Below are 22549 nucleotides of genomic sequence, written 5' to 3' on the forward strand. Positions count from 1 at the left end.
TAGCGCTGCACATGAGCTCAGCAAGCGTCTACAAGGCCAATCTCTCAGTAACACCCCCAGCGGCAAGATTCTAGCCGCAAAACCACGACGTTTATCAACACCCCCAGCGTTTGCAGCTTGAGGAGGAACGATGTGTCCTTATCACATGTCAGAGGACCCCAGTTCTCTGGGTGGAGAGGTAGGAGGGAGGCTCTTGCAGAGGAAGGGGCTGGCCCTGCCTGGCCCGCCTCCTTTCCCGTTGCCCTTCCCTGCGGGAGCGGTGTCTGGTGTGAACGGCGTTGTTGTAGCTGCGGGGTGCTGCCCTTAAACTAACCCAGAGAGCGCTCAAAGTGCGGGGACTGTAGGTGTTTCGAAAGCTAGGTGTGCCTAATAGAGTGTCTATAGTAGCTGTGAAGCTTTTAAAGCACCTTTAGAGCTGCCTTGTATGCACGCAGTCCTGAATTGCTTTAGGGAAAATTCTTAAGCCTGCTTGCCTTAATGAGTAAAAGGTAAGCTCTGGCTCATTTTAGCTGGAAACCACCCAGCCATGTTCCACTTGTATATTGTTTGGTTTTTTAATGTTATGTGAATATTGCTTGCTTATTTTGCTTCTTCATCAATGTGTGTAGGGGATAGCTATGTAGTAGCTGTGACAGTTGTATTTACTTATCATTATAGATCAGTCTGTAACTTTCAGTTCTTTATAGAGTTTAAAGTTTGCAGGGTTGCAGCCTTAAAGATTCTGTGCAGAGCAGGTGCCCAATGGAAAGTTAAATAATTAACTGAACAGGGCAAAATCCTTGCCTCTTGTTCATTCTGGTTGGGATATATGGAAAAAAGACAAAATTACCATGTTCCTTTGTAAGATTGCTCATGCTTCTAAAAGTAAAACATGTCTCTGGTAGGGAGTGAATGTGTAACAAGCTTTAAAATTAAGCTGCAATCTTGTACCAACTTCTGCCTTCAGGAAGAAGTTACTAAAAGCTGTGGTTGGGTTTTGTGGTGCTTTTATTATTTCTATAGTTTTTTGACTTTTTTTTCTTAACTGCACCAGAAGATAATTAAAATAATTATTTAATATGAAACTGCCTGAGCTCTGTGGAAGTAGATGTCTGCCAAAGCAAAGGAAGATGCAGGGTCGCTGCTTCATTCCAGCTCATGCACTTCAGCTGATGTGTAGGGTCTCATGGGCTGAGCTTGGGGAACAGTGTAAAACCTGTGCTTGAGGTAAAGAACACTCTTAGAAATTTTAGTTTCTTTTTTGGTGTGTGTACTGTTTCTTCTTTCAGACAAACTTCCTGTGATCCTGGATTTGATAAAGGTTAATGCTGTTAGATGCAAGTCGGATAGGAGAGGTTCCAATGTAATGTAGGTTGTCTTCCTATTAGAAAGCCAGTGGCAGTTTTACTCGGGCTTGCTCACTCTAACAGAAGGACTGGCTGTGAGGTAAATACCTACACTTGAGCTGTTATAAAACCTGATTTTGGAACAGGCAAGCCTTGAAGTTCTCTTTGGATGTTTCCTGAGTAGAAAGACCAAGAGGCTGAGGTGTGTATGTTTTGTCATCTTGGGGGATATGGGAGTGTGTTTGTATTTGAAAAGTAATAAGTTATTGTGAATGTGAATACTACTTGTTTTCTGCTCTTGCTCAATCCAACTGTTGTGATTATGACCACATTTAAATGAGCAGAAGCTAACCCAAGCTCTTCCTCTGAAGTTGAAGGGGAGGTGACTCTTGAACAGCAAGGCAGCTCACTTTTGCTTTGTAAGAGTGTATTTCTGAAGAGACATGGCACAATCCTGTTAATACACCTTATTCTCCTTTAGATGGCTTTTTACTTTTCTGCTTGCCCTCTTGACTGATGGTGGGTCCAAGAAAGCTTCTGGCCATTACAGTTTTTGGTGATTTGAATTGGCAGTATGTTTGCCTTTTCCCTCTTCTCATCTCTTCCTCTCTGAAACTCGCTTTAGATTTCATACTCTGCAGCTAAGGTCTGTGATTTCTGTGAGGAGGTTCTGAGTTTGTGTGAACATTGTGCTCTTGAAGAATTAGGCTACCAGGGCTGAGACCTGCAGGGACTGAAGGAGTGTTTTCATCACAGGAGGGAGTAACTAGCTGCTCTCCTCTCCTCTTCTGTTAATTAGAGAGTTGTATTGTAAATGATTTTAAGTATACAGTTCTCTCTTTCCCTCCCTGCACCCCAAGAGAGGCATGTTTGAAACCCTGTTAGGATTACATGTGATGATGGAGTTTGTTAGAACAAACTTGTTTTGAAGTTTTCTTTTCTGCCAGTGGGTGTGAGTTTTGTATTATATTGAAGATTAAAGTAGGGAGGGTGAGGAGGGGAATAACAAATTTACAGTCATGTGTCAAACTAATGAGTATTGAAGTATTTTTCCATTCCAAATCAAGGTATGGAACAGCAGTTTGAATAACTGCCTGATACTGTGAAACAGTGTGGTGTGCCCTGGTAGCTCTATCTATAGGATATGGAAAGGACGACTGCATCCGATACTGTCTCTAGTTGTATATAACATTGAAAACTCTGTTTATAGTACAAGACTAAAATCACAATCTATGTGATTGTGTTCTGACTATGGAGTATGCTCTGTAGCACATCTTACGACTTCAGGACATTTAGTGCTGCATGCTACTCTGGTGCAGCTGGCACGCAGGCAGAATAGAGGAAGGAGATGATGGGTACTCTCAGGTCCTTGGTTAACATAAGCATTTCAGTGAAGTCCATTTATATTGGATCAAAGTGCAGAAATCCTTAAACTCCCTGTTGTTCTTCGAGGCAGTTCAAACCATAGTAAGTTAACAAAAATATTGGAGAGCTGCCAGCTGAAAACTGCTTTGGGAATTAGCTTTTATATTTAACATTGTTATCCTTCAGTCCTGAAGTCAGTGATTCCTCTTCCTCTCTAGTACAGGCAACTGGACTCTCTGCTAATTCATAGGCTGTCACCAATGAGTTGTATTTTAAAGGGTTATAAATAAGCCACTACAGCCAAAGCTGCTTAATACAACTTGCAAGCAAAATCTGTCAAGAGGGACAAACCTACAACTTATCATAAGTTCTAGTGGAAACACACAGTGTTTTCAAATGCTGTAGGTAATGGCAGGCTGTTCCACAGCTTACACACCTCAAAACCGGAGTTAACATAGATTCTCATTCTGAATCTTAGCTTTAATGGGAATACTTGGTGATTTAAGGTTCTGTTGCAGTTTGTCATGTTCTTATCTAGAAAAGATGATCTTGCACAGGTCTGCTGATTCATCATGACATTAATCAAACCCCTTTTTGTTCCGGGTTGTACTTCTGGGTGTAGTTGTGAGATTTAGTTGTGTTCTCTGCTTTTCCTACAAAGGTGAATATCAGAAAACAGTGGCATATTCTGCAGTTTAGTGTATGTTCATTTTATTACAAACCTGGATTCTTTTACCTCTGTGTGTAATTCTTAGAATGTTAAAGCTACTTGCTCCTCTAATTCTCAGTAACTGTTCTGCATTGTGGTATCGTATATATAACGTATGTGCTAAATGTCTCAAAACGCAGTCACTCCTGATCACACCACTTGGAGTGAAGTTATGTTATCACGGCTATAGAACTCCAAAGAGAAAAGAGGAAACCATATAATCTTACAGAAGGAGGTGACTGTTTTACATAGGGGTGATTTGCTGCTTGCCAGTGGCTGCCTTTGTGGTGTGTGTTTTTGTTTTCTTGGGGTCTTTTCTTGGTTGGGTTTTTGTTTCTTTTTGTCTGTTTAGCAAAGCAGATGCTCTATTGGCTGAGGATGAATATAAATGCTCTTCAGGCCGAGTACAAAGATACCTTTTGTCCCTTCTCAGAATTGCTTGTTGCTGGTTCATTAGTTTAACTAAAAACCACTTCTTTAAGTGTCTTTTCAAATAATGTTCATTTCTGAAGTCCTAATGCTATCTGCTCAGCATTCTAGACTCACTGTTTCCTTCTGGCCAGCCTGTCACATTCACGAGGCATCGCATACTGTTTCATGCTCCTGTGACAGGTCCTTTCTTAGAGCTAAAGGAGACATATTAACCTGCTATATGAGGAAGTTCTGCACATCTCTTGGATTTCCCCTCTTCTTTCCTTCCTGTGTGTTCTGGTTTTGTCCTTGTTTTCCTTGCTTGTTGTGGTTGGTTTGAGGGTTGTTTTGAAGAGGTCTTGCCTGAAGGCTGAGGGTTTGTGTGCATGTTGTGAAAGTGGTAAGGAGACACAGTGAGATCCTAGGGGCAGCAGATGAGTGGATGCAAACTTCTATTTTTGACTGTTCCAAACAACAATTTTAAATATGAAGTTCTACTGTGTTATAAAAGGGTTTCAATGTGGTATTTGAGTTAAAGTGGAAGTAAGGAATAATTTCTTAAAGCTTGACATTGTCTAGCATGTTGGCTTATTGTACTGCTTTGTTTCCAGTAACGCTTCAGGAGATGTTTTCTTAAAAATACAAAATGAATCTTTAATCACAGAGTGATTGGTGTTATAGGGGGCTTCTCATCTTCCCTCTGTCTCTTTTGCTTTGTAAGTGGAGAACAGAGAGCGCCACGACATATTTCCATATTAAGCGAGGAAAGACTTCCCAAAGCAACTGAATATGTGTTGTTTGAGGAAGGCTAAATTTGAATCTGGAAATTACTATTCTTTACAGGATGTAGCCCTCATTGTTGGAGGTACATAGAGAAGATGGCTCTGATATAGTTAACCCTATTTAAAAAACAAATGTTTCTAAATTCCTCTTCAATACAGTAGTTCCAGATTTTGGCCTTTTTCATTCTTTTCATCTCTGCTTCTTCCTTCTCTTCTGCCATTTTTTGTCAGTTGAGTCTGCCAAAGAGTGTTTCTTGTTTCCTTTCAAATCCCTACCCCATCCTCTGCTACTTAAACTAGAGCACCAACCTACACTCTTCTTCTTGCCTCTGCAGTATGCAGCCTCATCTCTTCTGGCCGCATCTGGGTTTGAAGATTTCACTGGGAGATGTAAAAGCTGTTTTAATTCCACCATTGTACTGAACCACAGTTTTTAGCTCTCTGTTGGCTTCCTGAACAAATCATGTTGATGGAGCCTTGTGGCAGTTTGGGGAAGTATTTGTGCTAGAAGGAAAGGCTTATTTTAACTAGCAGTTAATGATATTATCATGATGTTATCTTGAGTATTTGGGTGGAGGAGTTGAGGTTGGAGCGTGGTTTGTTGTTTGTTTTTTTTTTTTTAGTTCCTGAAATGTGACTGTTCAATCCCTCCTCCCCTCTGATTCTCTTCTGTTTACTGATGTAAAGTTGCTGAGGAACTATTTTGTTGAAGGACAAATTTAGCATTGCCCTGGGTATTGTGGGGTTTTAGCACTGAATGTAGGAGAAGTTTGGAAAAGTTAATATTGATGACTCTTGGACAGTGTGTAAGACTAATGACATGCGTTGTCTTCATCTGTCTGCCTTTTAGGTGTCAACAGTTCAGTCTGGAACACCTCTGTGCCTTTCTTATCTTCATGTCCATGTGTGCTCTGTCAGTAAACTTTGTAACTTGATACTTCTTATCCCTTGGTGCAAAATGGGCCTGGCTCTTCCAGAAGGCAGACATACTTGCCTTGTATATATTCCACTAGAGCTGATAACCTGCTTCTTGTACCTAAGGATGGAGAGGAAGTTTATCTCTGCTCTTCTGGCCTTCTGGATATGCAAACACTTCTTGTTGTTGGTTAAGGTGTTCTGTGAACAATACAACTGTAAACCTTGCATGGTGCTGACTAACAAAATAATTACCACAGTTCTATAGGAAACGGTATTGTGGCAGGGCAAAATATTGTATGATGGATGCTGGGGTTAGTGTTCATATAACTGTTTTAAGCTCTTTGGTCCTACTACCCCACATGTTTTTCATGCATACTGCTCCCTTATTCGGAGTGTTACAAGCAATGGTATTTTTTGTCTAATTGTCTGGAGGGCCACTATCCAAAAGAAAGAAAAGTCTTGTGCATGCCTGTAGCAAATGTACCCATCTGTATAGAATCAGTGGGGTTGGAAAAGACCTTTATTTAAGCTCATCCAGTCCAAGCGCTCCCAGCACTGCCAAGGCCACCACTAACCCATGGCACTGAGGCCTCGTCTCCACGGTGTGTGAACACTTGCAGGGACAGTGACTCCAGCCCTGCCCTGGGCAGCCTGTTCCAACGCCTGAGCACCCTGTGGGGAAGGAATTGTTCCTCAGCTCCATCTAAACCTGCCCTGGTGCAGCTTGAGGCCGTTTCCTCTTGTCCCATCCCTTGTTCCTTGGGAGCAGAGCCCAGCCCCTCCTGGTTCCATCCTCCTGTCAGGCAGTTGTAGGGAGCGATAAGGTCCCCCCTGAGCCTTCTCTTCTCCAGACTGAACCCCCCAGGTCCCTCAGCTGTTCCCCATCACACTTGGCTCCAGGCCCTGCACCAGCTCCATTGCCCTTCTCTGGCCCTGTTCCAGTACCTCAGTGTCTCTTTGTCTAAGTTTTTATACCAAATTCCCACTCTTGCACGTGTAAAATGTACTTCTGGTGTTGACAGCTTTAGTTTCCCTGCAGAAAGAGGAACTTGTTATCCGGGAATTATTTGTCATATATGACGATTAGACATGAGTTGTGGAAACAAAGGGCAGTCTATCATGATGTGTAATTTGGAACTATGATTAATAAAAGAGTGGGCTTGATATCAGCTGTGTAGTTCCTCAGTACTTTGGACATTTATACAGCAATGAAACATTTTAAGATCCATCCGTTCTGTGCAGATATTCAAGGGACTTGGATTATTTTTTGCTTTGAGAGGGAAGAATGGGAGAGGTATAAGCAAAGGAAATTTGAGAAGTTGTGTCAGAATGCATTGAGAGAAATAATTCACCCAGTGGATGGAGGGACCCATCTACTACCTGTACCCTTGATGGCCTGAAACATCCTATCTGTGGGCATCGCTGCAAAGTCTGGCAGTTATCAGAAACACATTAATGTGCAGCTGGGGATGGTGTCTTCTCATGCATGCTTTTTAAAACTTATTTTTAAATTGTAGTGTTCAACTGACTCATTTGAAGGTGAGCAGTGACCTGTAATGTACGTGTGTATTGTATTTAATTGCCTCTAACTCTTTACTTTCTGTAGATGGAGCTGCCTGGCCTTGCTTTTGCTCTTTGGATGCTTATTTGTTTCTATGCATCTGTGGGTGGCTATCCAAATGGAAAAGTTAGAGAAGCCTGCACCAGCATGATACCCTGTCATGGTACCTCTCCACAACTGTCACCTGAGCACACCATTACAGTGAATGGGACTGAATTTAAACCAGGGGACAGCATAGAAGGTATGTGTCAGTTACAGTTGAATAGTTTAACGGACTGTTTCATTGTGTAGCTTGTCTTTACTCAGTTATACTAGATCTGTCTAAGCAGTTGAATCTTGCTTAGGTGATCCATTCAACAGTCATTCAACGCTTGTACTTGTTCAATAGCTTGCTTCTGGTGGTTGAAATATTTCATTCTTTCTCTGGAGAATATTTCTGGTTAATTTTTCTTCGGGTTTCAGTTCATCTGTCTGGACCAGTTTTTGAAGGCTTCTTCATCCAAGCCCGGGATGCAGAGCACCTGGAGAGCCCTGCACTTGGTTCTTTTATGTTAGCTGACCGAAGAGTGTCTCAGCTCCTGACATGTGGCCGTACCAAGGTATGGTTTAATGTTTTGAAGTGGGACATCAGGCACTGAGGTGTTTGTACCAGACCCTGTGCAGTCTTCTTTGAGTTCAGTGACATCCAATTAATGCATTAATCAGTGCTGTTAAGCCATGGAGGTGTCTGGGTTGTGCCCTTTGTGCTCCAAGGACTTAGTTCAGTGCTATGTCTGATCTGTTTATCTTGTGCAAATAACTGTCTGATCCCAAGTCTACTTTTGGGGCTTGTCCTCTAGGATACTAGTTCTGTTCTCTGTACAGTCATTGCACTGTCCCTTTATGCTCTTACTATCAAAACCATGGAACATTATCTTACTGTCAAAAAAATTTAGTGTTATCACACCATTACAGCATAAATGCTGCAGGGTCTCTCATCACAGAATCATAGAATGGTTTGGGTTGGAAAGGGCCTTAAGATCGTCTAGTTCCAGCCCCCTGCCATGGGCAGGGGCACCTGTCACTAGACCAGGTTGCTCCAAGTCCCATCCAGCCTGGCCTTGAACACTGCCACTGAAGTCTTCTGTATTGAAAGACCTCTAGTTGTTCCTTTTAGCCTCACAGTTTATTAGTATGTATAAGTTTCAGTGGCAGACTTAAACTGACTCAAGAGAAGCTGGTTGCAGTGGCTGTATGCAGTGTAACAGTGCAGTGTCAGTTTAGGATTTAGTTATAGCCTGCGAAATCTCCTTCCTGCATATCCACTATGTGTGTCTTGATATGTGTGTGTTTTCAGAATTCAGCTGTCAGTCACACAAGTAAAGCAAAAAAGAAGCACATCAAAGTTTATTGGATTGCTCCTGGCGATGCACCAAAACGGGTACAGTTTCTGTAAGTAAATGTAGTGTTAGTTCTAGCTGATTAAAATGCAAGTAAGTAAACCTGTGCCATTGTTGCGTCAAGTATTGGCCAGTAACTAAGTATCCTTGGACTGATGGCCTGAAAAGTGGACGCATCTTGCTTGCTGCAGAGTCTGCATTAATGCAGAGATTTGTGCTTTAGGGAATACTTGGAAAGGGATTTGGAGACCCATTTCTTTACTATTTCTACTTAACCGCTCATTTCTCATGTCTGTAGCGCACAGCGTTAAGATTTTTTTTTCTGTGCTGGTGCTTAATGAAATGGTATGTACACCGTCCTACTAGGTTTCGGGGAACTAATGGATAAAAGCTATACAACTCTCTCCGAGACTGAAACATTCATGTGTGTGGCAGAGATCACTTATATCTGACAGAGCATGCTGTCGTATATTTTAGTATTATTTTTCCACTGAGATTTCAGATATTTTCCTACCTTAATCCTTAATATGGTAGAGGCCTGCCTAAAGATGGAGGTTTTACAATAAGTTGTACAAACTATAGCTTTTCCTTTTTCCCTTTTTTTTTTTTCTCTAAGTAACAACCAGTTTTTGATGTACACTATGAGCGTGTGTGTGGTTTGTTTTTAAGAGCCACAGTTGTGAAGAAATACAAGACTTTCTGGGTGAAGATTCCTGGTCCCATTGTTTCTCAGCCTAGTGCACTGTCCCCAACAACACCTTTGCATACAATATCAGAGGCTATATCAACTTCACACCCTGTTTCCTACTTATCAAAGCCAGTAAGTAATTATAAACCTAAATAATGCTATTTTTAATGCTTGTGATGAATGTTTAATGTTTGTTTTATGAAACCACTTTGATAAATCCCATTGACAGAAAGGGAGAGGTGATGGATGAGTAACAGGTATCAGAGACTAAGGACATAGACAGCTCTTCTCTTGTGTTAGCGGAGTAGCCTGAACTTGTGTAGGTTAAATGCCATGCCACACAAGGCTCAGAAGGCTGATAGAGCACTTAGAGCTTAATGGTCAGAAAATCCTGTTCATACCTGGGGGGAGAAATGGGAAAGAGGCTTAGTCTGGTTTTGACTAGTAACTTCCTATTTAGTAACTGCAGGCTCAGAAACTTCCTTCTGTGAGTTTAGCTGTGTTACTCGCTTCTGATACGGATTTCCGTTACAGATTCTTGACTGAATTGAGCAAGCATCACTGTTTGATCCAGAATAAATGTGACTTTTAATCCATATGTTTTCTTCTGGTGTATCAGTGGAGTTCCTACTTTAAAAAGGAAACAAAAAGCTGGTCTTCCCTTTGTTTCTCCCTCATCTGCAGCTGCTGTTACCTCTTTAAAAACTAAACTGAAGGAAATTTCCCTTTCTTTTCTTGAGTCAAAGTACAGCTTGGAACCCACCAGTGTTTCACCTAATAGTACTGGGGTAATTTTAGGGGGGGTTAAGAGATTGGTATGTAGACGTAGATGGCATTTTATTGCTATTCCTCATATGCTTTCTTCTAGAATGGTGTAAAAAGGGAAGAAGAAGAGGGGAAACTCTCATTGCTTATGACTTGTTTGTTTAATTATCTAGTTTAATGCATCCGGTTGTGGAAGGACCAAGTTCTGCATTAGGAACCCTTCAAACTGTGATCCTGAAAGTGCTTCCTGTTTTTTTCTATCCTTCCAACAAGAGAGGAGCTCAGTATTTATTGAAATGAGTGGTCCAAGTGAAGGATATTTAGCATTTGCATTGTCCCATGACCAGTGGATGGTGAGTATCCTGTTCTGCTTTAGTTGCTTTTTGTGGTTTCAGTAAAGTTGGAATGGTACTTTAGCAAAACATGCATATAGAAAACTGAAATGCTGCTAGACACAAGAGTGACTTCTCTTTCATAGTGCTGAAGTGCAGGTTGCCTCTTTTGGATGGATGTTCAGTTGTAGCTATCTGAAGTAGAATCTCCCTGTGGAGATCTGTCTTGGCAGAATCCAACCTGTATGACTGCACCATAGCTAACTGGGATTCCTGGTTGGATCAGTGTTTCTTTGTAACCTTGCCAAAACCCCTTACCTGTCAGAAGCTGAGTTGCTATGCTTTCTGAAACCCATTTGCATTTCAGCACTGTTTGTACAGGAGAGATTCCATTCAGTCTTAAACAGTGTTTAGAGATCCTTTTTTATATTTGGTGTTGAAGTCAAGGGATTATGCTTTTGACAAATGCATAGTCCATAAACCAACTGTTGCACAAAGAAGATACTGTTTATATTCATGCCCCTAGTGCAGGAACACTTGGTTCTTAGCTGTAAAGGCAAAACTTTAACTGAAGAGAGTTTTTTAAAGTAGCATCAGTGTCCACCTCTGCCTTGTCTGCTTAATTTAGTGAACTATAAATAATTAAAGTTTTGATAATATGGTTGTTACCCTGGTGTGTGTGGGGAATAAGAGTCTGTATCGTAATGTGCCTGTGTCATCTGTTTGACTTAATATGATTCTTCTTTAAAACTGAAGTGTTTGAAAGCTGGAAGTAGTGGCTTGACAGCTAGAGAAATGTGTCTTGGGTCTTGTTGCATATGTTAAAGAGTTATTTGAGACTGCCAGTAGTTGTTTTTATTGGACTATAAATACCTTTCTCCTTTAATCTCTCCAGGGTGATGATGATGCATATCTGTGTGTTGGTGAGGACCATGGCATTCACACCATCGCTGCCTATTTGAAGGGGAGAAGTCCTCCTGTTTTGGATTCAGAGGTACATTTGGAAACAATTGAGACACTTTCACCAATGTAGGTTTGAAGTAATGAATGATGGGCTGCTGCTTTGTGCTTTTATCTTGTACAGCAGCTATTTATAGTAAAGTGGATCCATAATTCTTTAAGGTGGGATTGGTTGGGCACTTGTTTCCTAGGAAATGTTACCTTTCGAAGTAAAAATAGGTGTGTGTGGGCTTACTCTACTGAGGAACTTTGTGCCTTATTCCTCTGTCCCTTTGCTAAGACTGTAGTTGCAGTTGGTGGTAATTAAGTCCAACACTTATGTTGCTGTTTTGACCTACTGACATACCTTCTGAGTAGGTATGCAAGAGATTTTTACACACACCCCTCCACCGCAATCATTAGTGTTCTTTCTTGGTGCCTTGCTTGTCTTTTGGTTGCTTTTTGAGTCACTTACTCTGACATTCTGAAAAGACCGGGTATTGAATGTCTCCTGTTTCACAGAATGCCCTTGAGGATGTGTCATGGAGGCTTGCAGGTGGTCTTCTTCAATGTTCTTTCAGAAGAAGTATTTGTCTCCCTGCTCACAAAGGGAGGTTCAATCTGAATGCCAGTTACTACATCTTTCTGGCAGATGGAGAAGCTAGTGAAGGTAAATTTGACTTAGGTATGCTTGCCTCTCTTTGAACAGCTATACATGAGTTAGTAACCCTTATGTAAGGTGTGGTGTAGCTGAGAGTTAGTATCTGAAGTAAGGTTTCCAAGTTTGAGGCACTTAGTCCAGTCATCTTTACTGGATCATGGGTTTGCTTTTGGAAGTTACATTAAACTTTTATATATATATATATAATATATATGTTATCTGTCCACTTGATGGCTTCTTGAGCGCTGGCCACATACTGTTAAAATGGAGATTAGCATCTAAAATGGGGACAGCATCAAAGGGAATTATTCTTCATGTGCCTGTAGTGGAGAAAGCTGTTAGCTATAGAGGGGTGAGCTGGTTCTTGTGCATTAAATGTGCAAGACAGCTCAGATGACATCTTCGATTCTTACTGTTTTGTGTGTCAGAAATGTAGTTTGTATGATTATGCTCAGTGGTAACAACAGGACTTGCATTCATAAATAAAGAGTGGGCATGTTTACAAGTGCAGTGGCTTTCATCAGCCATAAATAAACCACTTTATGCTACTACTTAGGTGGAGTAATACACAAACATCATCATCAGCCTCTGATCACCAACGAAATGTACAACGTCACAGGAAGGCCTCAGGATATTGGAGGTTCCCGGTCTCCACGACTTATCAAGGCTCATGGTAAGATGCAACTTCTAGTTTTGTCTTCCAGTTCCAGACTTGCTGAGGCTGGAGAGTTGTTTTCCTCATTATTGCAGAGTAGGTATTTCCTTGTTTTTATGAGACTCATGTTTATCTATACTGTTGGCTGGCAAGATGTGAGGCTGTGAAGACAAAGTTATTAATAGTCTTTCTTTTCAAGAACAGCACTATAAGATTCTTACGGCCCAGGAAAATGAACTTGTATTTGCCTTTTCTCTTAAATTTATAATCTTAGCATCACAGGATCTTTAGTGTTGGCAGGGCCCTCTGGAGATCATGTGGTCTAACACCCTGCCAATGCAAGACCACCCAGAGCAGGGCACACAGAAACATGTCCAGGCAGGTTTGGAATGGCTCCAGAGAGAGAGACTCCACAACCCCCCTGGTCAGCCTGTGCCAGGGCTCTGACACCCCCCGTAAAGAAGTTCTTCCTCATGTTGAGGTGATATTTGGTGTTTGTTAGTTTATAGCCATTGCTCCTTGTCCTGTCACTGGGCACCACTGGGAAGAGTCTGGCACCATCCTCCTGGCACCCTCCTTCGAGCTATTGATCTACGTTGATGAGATCCGCTCTCAGTCAGTCTTCTCTAGGCTAAACTGGCCCAGCTCCCAACTCCTCAGTCTCTCCTCATCAGAGAGATTTCTGTTTACCTTTTTCTCTTTGGTTTATTTTTTCCTAGTTACATTATTGGCTTAATTCATTTGAAATGAAAAACCCCTCAACTGACTGTCCAGAGCCGTCGAAGTTAATGAGAATATTTTGTGTCACAGTACTGGACTTTAAAGCAGACCCATGGGAGAACTGTCACTCATTGCTTGTCAAACAAACTGTAAGATCGTTTGAAAACATTCATTCCCTGATGTCCAAGTTGGTGACAGAACAGGCATCTCTCACCACTATGTACTGACCGTACTGGTGCATACGAAACATGCAATAGCCAGAGCTGCTCTGTTGTGCTGTGTGGGCATAATTTGGTTATCTTCCCTATGGATGTTTCTTCCCTTTAGCAAGATAACTGCTACAAAGCTGTAGTCCGAACCAGGTGATTAAAACTTATTACTTGTAAATTCTCACCATATACGTACAGACTAAACTGTTACACAGTCTTTACAGCTAATTTACTCACCTTTCCCTTGTTTTCCATTTTCAGGAGCACTGATGTTCATTGCTTGGATTACCACAGTTAGTATTGGTGTCATTGTTGCACGATTCTTCAAACCTGTCTGGTCTCATTCATTTCTGTTTGGAAAGGAGATGTGGTTTCAGGTGGGCAAAACCTCCTCCTATCTCTTGCTGTATTTTCTAGCTGTATTTTAAGCAGAACTATAAACCTAGTGGATCCAAGAAATAAATGATTAAACTTGATGTGATTTTTATCTTTTTCTAATCCTACAAAATGGAACAATTACAAAGAAGAAGTTCACCTACTTTACTAATTAAAAGCAAAGTCTACAGAGGCCACTAAGAACATCTTTAACTGTAGATGTTAAGCGTACTTTAATGGTATATTAAGAAAGCTGTAAAGTTTCTAAAAGCTAACTTAACTTTTCTAGGTGCATCGTATGCTTATGTTGACCACAGTCATGCTCACAAGCATTTCTTTTGTGTTACCTTTTATATACCGAGGAGGTTGGAGCCAAGTAAGTGTGTGCTTTTGTTTTGTTTGTTAACTCAAATATAAAGGGTGGACCAAATGAATGAGAAAGAGGTTCACTGATGACTGACGTTACTTGAATTTGGGAGGGGAGAGAGAATGGGATGGCTAACTAACTAACATGGCAAACCTGCTGGGAGTAAGTGTTGTGATGGACTTTATGGCTTGATGTAGCTCTATCCAGTGATTAAGCTTGGTCTGGAAAACTTGATAGAGATTGTGTACCTGTTGCTGGCATCTGTACAATATTTTGTGTGAGGTGATATCAGAAATTGGAAAGCATAGAGAGTATCTGAGTTAAAGGTGCGAGAATGTGGACACAGGTATGAGCTAGAGCTAGTGAAACTGAATACAGTGGTTAGGGTTAAGGTCAGAATGGACAGGGTGAGAGGAGAGATGAGTGGTGGGAGGAATGATGAGATAGGGTTCTCCTGAAGGCACAGGGTTGAGGATCAAGAGCTTGGAGCATAGCTTCTACAGTCATCTTGCTCTCTGCTCTTCAAATGGTAGAAGTTCTCAATACACAACAGTGGAGAAACCCTGGGACAAATGGTAGAACTTCTCAATACACAAAACAGTGGGACAAAGCCAGTGTCTCATGCTGCCAAGGAGTACAATCTCTATCCTGGTGCAGGACACCTTGCTGTGTTCTACACCTCTACCAGTTTAAACACTGTGCTGCTCCACCACTGTAACTTACTAATACTAGCATAAATAAAATGATCAACTTTTTGGTGTGTTCTATATATCTTTATATAGATATGTTATTAAAGACAAGTGTCCTGTGTTTAGCAAGCAGGTTTTCACCCCTATCTCGGCTGTACCGTGATGGCACTGGCAATATTTCAACCGCTTATGGCAGGTTTCAGACCATCTCGTCATGCAGCAAGGTACTCACAACTAGCTCTTTAAGTTACAGCCATAGAAATTAAATGTGCTTGTTTCGTTAAACATCATTTTTACATTGAAAAGATGTCTTTAAAGTCTTTTTACCCCTGCCCCAGCTATGTAATCAATAAACTGCTTTTCATTGCGTTGTAGGAGGCAATTGTTTAACTGGTTTCACTGGAGTACTGGTACAGCAGCTAGAATACTAGCTGGTGAGTAGGAGTAATACTTGTAACTACTTTTTAAGTGATTTAAAGGAATTTTGTTCATTGCCTGGACTGTTGCTCATGTAAAATCCCTACGGACAACCATTCGAGGCATCTCTGAAGATTCCTTTTCTTGCTAGCCGTCTTCTGTGTGAGTTTGAAGTGGCCATCAGGTACAGCTTTAGGGAGAAGTGACTGTAAAACCAAAGAGATTCCAAAAGACTCTGATATCTCTGTAATGAGGACCTGCTCTTGAGTGATTTCTTTTTGCCTTGGAAGACTTGGGGATAGTGTCCTTACGGAAATGTAGTTTAACATTATGTAATGGGAGAAGGGAAACTTGCAGGACCGGAAGCTGAGCTTAATTCTGTTAATAGTGACAAGTTTCCGCAGGTAGTTTAAGCACAAACGTTGTGGTGACTGTAGTCTTGGTAGAGTCATGAATGCTAGTGTTTGTTTAACTGTAATGTGATAGGGCACTGAGCAGGATGAAAAGTATCTTTGCTTTCTCCTTTCCTCCCTGCCTTCCCCCTCACTGCCAGAAAAATAAAAGCTTTTAGATACATGAGTGACATGGATTCCTTTAACATCATTACCCAAGCAGTTTCAGGCAGTTTGTGGGAAATCTGTTGCCAAAGGTGTTGAGAACACAGCATGTTTAGTGTCTCTACCTTGTTTTTACTGCCTAGTGGTGACTATGTTCTTGGGAATGAACCTAACAGCACTTGATCTGCCTGACCCTTGGGACACCTACACAATGATTGCTTTTGTAACTTGGCATGTCGGCATTGAGGTTCTCCTGGAAATACACAGCTACTGTCTCATACGTAAAGGTAAAAACCAAGTGAAACTCCTGGTGTTATCTTGGGTGCTGAGGATTGATTGAATTTCAGATGTTCTTTGGCCTCTAACATGGAAGCTGGAAGGGCATAACCTCAAGTTATGGTGGCATATCTTCTGTATAAACAGATATGGGAGTAAACCAGGTTTCATGACCAAAGTGTTCCAGAAAAGTTAGTTTTGTTCCATTTTAAATAGCAGCCTCTTATTTCTCAAACCACAGCTGATAGGGGCAGACTGAAATGCATAAGTATTTTCCAAGAGTCTATTACTGTTTGCCATGGTTTTGATCCCAGGTGAGTAGCTAAAGTCCAGGTTAGGTCATGCAAATGTGGTTTGTGTTTTATTGTGACAAACTGCTGGTATGAATAGCTCTATTGCATGAGCAAAATTATCAGAAACCTGAGCACAAATGCTTGCAATTTTGAGTGAGCAAGGGAATGAAGGTGAAAACCTGACCCCAATAAACCAGTCTCATGAAGAGACTGAAAGTAACTTCATTGGGAATTCTTAGCTTCAGTGGCTGGTGTCACTAAGAGGAGGTAACTATGCACATGTAAATACCCTGTGTCTTGAACAGGGATGAGACATCTGCAGAACTGAAGAGCATGATTAGTTAAGAGGCTGCGTAAGGTGCCAGGTAGAGGAGGAGTGATTATAAAAGATGTGAATTTAAGTTCAACTGCAGTAATTACTTCCTAGAAATAGAGAAATGAACCTGAAATGTTTGAACATTTGTTTGAAGGTTCTCATGTTGCCTAATAGAAAATACTTCTTAATGAAATCTAGTTGTGTTCAATTGAAAAGGAAAAGGGTTTAGAGCAAACAAGTATCTTGTTCAGCTCAAAACTTGGTGTTTTGATGATTCACTCTAGCAGAAGAGGCAAAATGTTTTGCCATTTCTATGTCCAGAAGTTATTTTTTGTAGGTCAGCTCCAGAACAATTTTTCACTTGTGCTGTGAGCATGATGTTGCAGGTCATGAAATGAAAAATGAGCCCCCTCCTTCCTCTGAAGAGCAAACTTTGTTTTTCTTCCCACTAACAGTTGAAGTGATAGAGTATGACAGAGTGCAGATACTGCAGTCACTCACATCCGCAGAAGCAGAGGTGAGTCACAATTTTATAAATAACTACTACAAAATGGGATTTTTTTTTTGTTGAAAACTATAAAAAGACTGACGCTTCTGTGTTCTGGGTTTCCCTTCTCTTGCAGGGTCGTCTGTTTAAACAGATTGTGTTAACCATCTATGTCTGTGGAAATATAGTATTCCTCATTGCCTTTCTGGCAGCAATCAACCAAATCTGAAAGAAATCATTGAGAATTTTGTGATGAAATCTTGTGCAGTTGAATTTAAACCTGCAAGGAATGCTTTCTGTTATAACTTCTCCCTCAACATCTCCTTGAAGATGCAATTGAAGAGTAACAGCATGTGTGTCATGCTCAGTGTCAGGAAGAACTTGAATTCCAATCTATAGAAGGACGCTGCAGTCCTACAAAGCTGGGTTCTGATGGGACTTTTAATGGGAGGCTTTGCCTGAGTAAGGAATGAAGTCTCTGTTTTTTAAGTGCAGTAACTGAACTTGATTGAAGCTTGTAGGTTAAGACAACTGAGAAGATGCTGAAAATGCTGTTTTGATACAGTTCCCTAAACCTTTTGTGAATATCATTGGGAAAACTGAAAAGATTGATCTGAACTCTGTCATAACTGTTCACTTTACTGTGTACTAATGGCATGTGATGTGGAGGCTTCCTGCTCATGACAGTATTGTGCATTAAAAAACAAACCAACCAAACCACCAGCTTACTGGAAAACTCTCAAATGCAGACGATGCATGAACTAAATGCTGTTGTCTGTCTTTGCAGTAAAATGCAAAGAACATTCTCTCTGCTCTAAGAGCAGCACACTTACACAAGCATATGAGTTTGGGAACTTTAGTCCTTTAGTAGAAGCACCATTTGCCTCATTCAAGATACTGTTTGTCCCATCCTCTCAGTGATTCCAAACCATAAAGAGAAAACGTGCCTGCAGTTTACATGCATCAAACCCAGTTGTGCTTACCCAAAACTCAAACAGTATTAGGCTTCTTCAGGCTAGGGCTGCTAAGCTACCTGGGAATGAAGGTATTGGAATATTGGACAGAACAGTGAGACCTGGAGTAGCATAGCAACATCTCTCTATTACCTGGTGGCCAGCTCTTAAAATATTCATTCTTTGTTTACTAAACTTTTTATTTCTGTCTTCCTCCATCTCCCCACATCCACAGTGTAGCCTGCTGCAGGAATGAGTCCTACTCAGAAAGCTACAAGTTGTTTTGTAGTCGGTGATCTTTTTGGCTGCTTAAGTAACTAGCTGGTTTAACCGTGAGGGCATTTATAGAGCTGGGACTGATCTGTTGGCAGCAGACTGCAGGTGAGTGTGAGTTGAATCGTCTCCCTTCCTCCCGGAAGCTGGCTGTGTGCAGCTTGGGAAAGGGGGATTATGAAGAAACATAGCAAACCCCAGGCTGAAGGACAAAAAGTATATGGCTAATTGTGTGGTTTGTGTCTTCTTTTAATTTGCAGGGAACTCTGATCTCAAAATCTGGGAATCACAGGCCCATCCTGTGCTCAAGTTTGGGGGGACTTTTGTTTTTGTATACTATGAGTTTATAGATGAAAATCTCTCAAACAAGCGTGATTCATAGCTTTTTAATTAAAGGCAATGCTGGATTCTTTGTGTAATACAATACCTGTGCTGCGTGTTGTTTTCATTTGCGTGTGACAATGAGTGTGGGGTTTTTAAAGCATGAATGTAAATATCTTAAAGTTTTTGTCCCTTTCAGTAACGTGAAAAAAACTGTCAAATAGAAACTAGGAAAGAATAATCCTGCCTAGCAGCAAAGTGGATTGTCTGTTTTCTTTAGAGATGTTTTATAAATTAAAGCAATCTAAATACTTCCTGGAAAAACTTGTATTGAAACTGAATGTTCAAGTAGTTTTGCCTTGTAATGCAGAGTTTATCTTCCTCAGGAAGACAAAAAATTCCCTTTACCACATCTAATTCAGCTTTAAAGTTCGCAAAATGGGCGGTTGCTCTGAATAACTTGTTCCTTCCCAGGGCTAGCAATACTGTGTGGTGTTGCAACTAATTTGATGGGAAGACTTGTGTAATGTCTGTTCACAGCACCAGCACTGCCCTCCTCCTGCATGACTACCAAGAGGAAGCAGAGTGTCAGCATATTCTAGTGACTCCCAGACTTTCTGCTATACTCCTTTGGATAAACAAAAAAAAAAGGAAGAAGTCTATGGAAGTGTTTGATATCAGCAGGAACAGGGTGACAGGCCGTTTGGTTCTAGAGATGCTGGTGGCTGCTGTATTTTACTCCATTTTCTCCAATGATACTGTATAAAAGAAATTCCAGTGCCTTGCTTATAAAAGAATCCCGCTGAAGTCAAGAAAATTTCTTCACAAGAAGAGCTGAGAAGGTTTCGGTGTTCTCTCACTCTCACCTTAAACTTGTGATGACAAATCAACATTAGCATGTTTCTCTTTGGGTTCCTCTAGCCAGGCAAACACTCCCAGTCAAGTACAAACTTGCGCTCAGGCTCACAAGTGGTTTACAGTTTTGACTGAGTTGTTAGATGCAGCCTCCAAATACTGGCCATCTAAGCTTGACTTAACTACAAATGATGTTTCTTGCATGTGTTTTGAGTGAAAACGGATGTAAATAGCTCTATTTCAATGGAATTCACTGCTACTTTGACTGACTTAAAATGGTATGTTGCTAGCTGACATGAGGGCTGCAGAAGGACATAAGGTGTGCTTTGTTTCTCCTCCTTACACTGAAATCTACACTGTTCCCTGTTTTTGTCAAAACCCATGGGATAGAGGCTTCATTTTCAGTGTAGTAATGCCTGCGTTTTTGCTTCAGCCAGGTTTAGGACGCCTGGGAGCGATTGCCTGCCTGTTTTCCATCACTGTCTGTGACACTGTGTGGCGCTCTTGGTCAGATAACAGCGTCTGTATTCTGGTTGCTTTCTTTAATCTGGCAGGGAGAGATTGAGACACGTAAAGGATGTCTGAAACAGGAGGTATTCCTGCATGAACTAGTTGGGAAAATTCCGAAGCTTTATTAAGTAACTCAGTCTTTAAATTCAAGCCGGTTCATACAGGTAGATATGATGAAATGGGTGTTTGCTTGATCTCTATGCTTCAGCTTTTGTTTGAGCAGCGTGTCTTCCTTTGTGATGTGTGTAAACTCTGCTCTAAGTGAATACATCCCTTTCCAAAAAGCTAAGACGAATGCCAGTCATTAAGGAAAAACTGCAGGGTTCTGCACTTCAGTACAGAAGTTAACATCTTGGTGAATTTTACACCTTTGGTGCAGGCTGAAGTACAAAAGGCTCCAAGTGAATAGAAGGACGGTTAACAGGAATGATCTGCCAGTAATTCTGAGGAATTCTTTGCTTACATCAGTCTGGTTACAGGGGTATGTGTGAAGGGCAGTGCTGTTGCAATCACTTACCTGAGGAAGTGGCAATGCAGAATGGGCGCAGGAAAAATGCCTCCGAACACCTGCTACCATCAGTTTTTGTTATACCTGAGGTAATTCAACTACTCTATAGCTTCTGGTCATCTTTGCGCTGTGCAAAAGTGACTTCATGTGTTGTAAACCACAAAAGCTGAACGTTTGTATCCCACTGAACCAGGTATCTATGACACTCATCCTGGACAAATGATACTGCCGTAAGAAGGACTCCAGGGTTGGCTTTGTTTCAGACACTTTTGTCTTGCTGGACCATAAAAATCACGTGGCTTTAGTGATGAATTGGAATTTTGCATGGCATCCATAGAGATGTGTTTGGTTGGTTTGCCTTTTTGTAAATCTGTTCTTGTCTTCTAATACAAAGCTTCACAAGCAAGGAAAGCTCTGGGGCTGCAGCACTCAGATGATGAGCATCTCTGCTTCCCAGAAGCACACAGCTCTTGACTGCTCCATTTTGTGTGTCTATTCCTTCAAACGGATGATCTGCTATCCATGCTGCTATGTAGCTGGGGTATTAGTGTGGAACAGCTCGGGTTCGTCTGGCACAAACTGAATAGCTTTAATGTACTTGACATCAGAATTGCCCTTTGGCAAAGCAGGGATCTCCTAAGCCCTATATTGACTCCACCAGTGGTAGGAATGAGTGCTTAGGGCAAGAAATGTAACAAGACTGCAGTGATATTTTCTATTCTCTTCCCAGCCAGGTCTCCTTGCCACTTGCTAGAATCTATGCAAGGATGTCCTACACTAGAAACTACAGCTGGACCGTGAGCTTCTGTGGTGGTTGGATTTTATCTATGAAGTGTGCAATGAATTATTATTAAAAAAACTATTAATGTTTTTTGCCCCCTCCATTGCGAGACAGTGCTTGGGTTTGGTTTAAGCCTGCTTCTTCATATCCTCATTTAATGCTCTCTATATTGTTTTTACCTTCCTGCCTTTATCACGTTTCTCTAGGTGTCTCATGTCTGTGCCTTACTGTCTCTCTCCCTGTATGACTGTTGCTGTATTTAGCCATTTTGCATTTCTGATAATCTTCATTATCCTTCTTTATTTGTCTCTTCAGAGATAGGGTGGCTAAACTCTACTCAAATTGTAAATATGAAGTACTGCCGTTGTGTTTTGATTTGTTTTCCAGGCCTTCCCTAATGAGACCTCTTCATTTTCATGGCTTCTGAGCATGGAGTTGGTATTTTCTGAGGGCTATCTAAAATAATGCCCAGGTACTTTGCTTTCCAGCCAAGGGGTCTGTAGCACCAACTTAATTCCTTGTGCTGTGGAGGGTTTGGGTTGGTTCTGTTTGTTTTACATTACTTTTCATGTATTTTTAGTAAATTTCACCTCTGGATTTACTATGTATTCTCTATTTTTAAGTTTCTCTTCAGTCTCCTCTCTTTTAAGCTACTTTGAATAATACTATGTTGGCAGCAGCAGTTTTGTCCCCTTTGCCAGGTCATTTAAGTTTTATAGCACAGATCACTGGGGAAGGCAGGGGATGAGTATCTATAACCACTGTTACAAAACCTGCTTGTAACTACTTGGTATCAGTCTCCTAGTCTCTCACTTTTGAGTATATGCTGTTAAGAACCTCTTGAGAAGATGTAAACAAAATAACAGAAGAAACATGAGGGAAAATAATTTACTATAACAGAAACCCACCAGGATAGACACAGAGAAAGTGCGATACAGTTATATTTATTTGGTTTATCTACTATTCCACTCTTCAGGTAACCATCTCTGACAAGTCCTAAGATTGAAGATTTTTACCCACTTCAGACTGGGAGCCACCAAGAACTCAGAGGCTACACATCAGCTGATTCCTACCATCCTGCCTCAGTGTGAGGTAGTAGCTTTAGTTTCCTGCTTTGAAACGAGGAAGGCCAGCAAAAAACTTGTGGTCTTT

At 41.1% G+C, this 22549-nt stretch overlaps 1 protein-coding gene across 21 annotated transcripts in view; it reads left to right on the top strand.

The window, feature by feature from the left end:
- Positions 1–308: 308 nt before the first annotated feature.
- FRRS1 (ferric chelate reductase 1) overlaps positions 309–22549 on the top strand; it is a 60804-nt gene continuing 38563 nt past the window's right edge. For 4 of the 21 annotated variants that reach the window (XR_009744749.1, XR_009744752.1, XM_061461645.1 and 1 more), the window contains exons 1-15: positions 309–488; positions 1269–1527; positions 7117–7312; positions 7534–7670; positions 8408–8502; positions 9120–9270; positions 10077–10256; positions 11131–11229; positions 11697–11844; positions 12392–12508; positions 13681–13796; positions 14084–14170; positions 14977–15074; positions 15226–15284; positions 15968–16111. Coding sequence is in view for 17 of the 21 variants with exons in the window: in XM_061461645.1 (XP_061317629.1) it covers positions 7117–7312; positions 7534–7670; positions 8408–8502; positions 9120–9270; positions 10077–10256; positions 11131–11229; positions 11697–11844; positions 12392–12508; positions 13681–13796; positions 14084–14170; positions 14977–15074; positions 15226–15284; positions 15968–16111 (1627 nt within the window). In the remaining 4 variants the exon portion in view is untranslated. Of the gene's footprint in view, positions 489–1091; positions 1528–3168; positions 3391–5456; positions 5698–7116; positions 7313–7533; positions 7671–8407; positions 8503–9119; positions 9271–10076; positions 10257–11130; positions 11230–11696; positions 11845–12391; positions 12509–13680; positions 13797–14083; positions 14171–14976; positions 15075–15225; positions 15285–15967; positions 16149–17164; positions 17227–17332; positions 18849–22549 lie in introns of those variants that run through there. The other 17 variants (XR_009744761.1, XM_061461715.1, XM_061461599.1 and 14 more) reach the window with 16 other exon arrangements.

The sequence above is a fragment of the Pezoporus flaviventris genome, unplaced genomic scaffold (genome assembly GCF_033815535.1).
Source record: "Pezoporus flaviventris isolate CSIRO_AGI_PZ_B2104156 unplaced genomic scaffold, CSIRO_AGI_Pfla_v1 ptg000001l, whole genome shotgun sequence".
Lineage (NCBI taxonomy): Eukaryota > Metazoa > Chordata > Aves > Psittaciformes > Psittacidae > Pezoporus > Pezoporus flaviventris.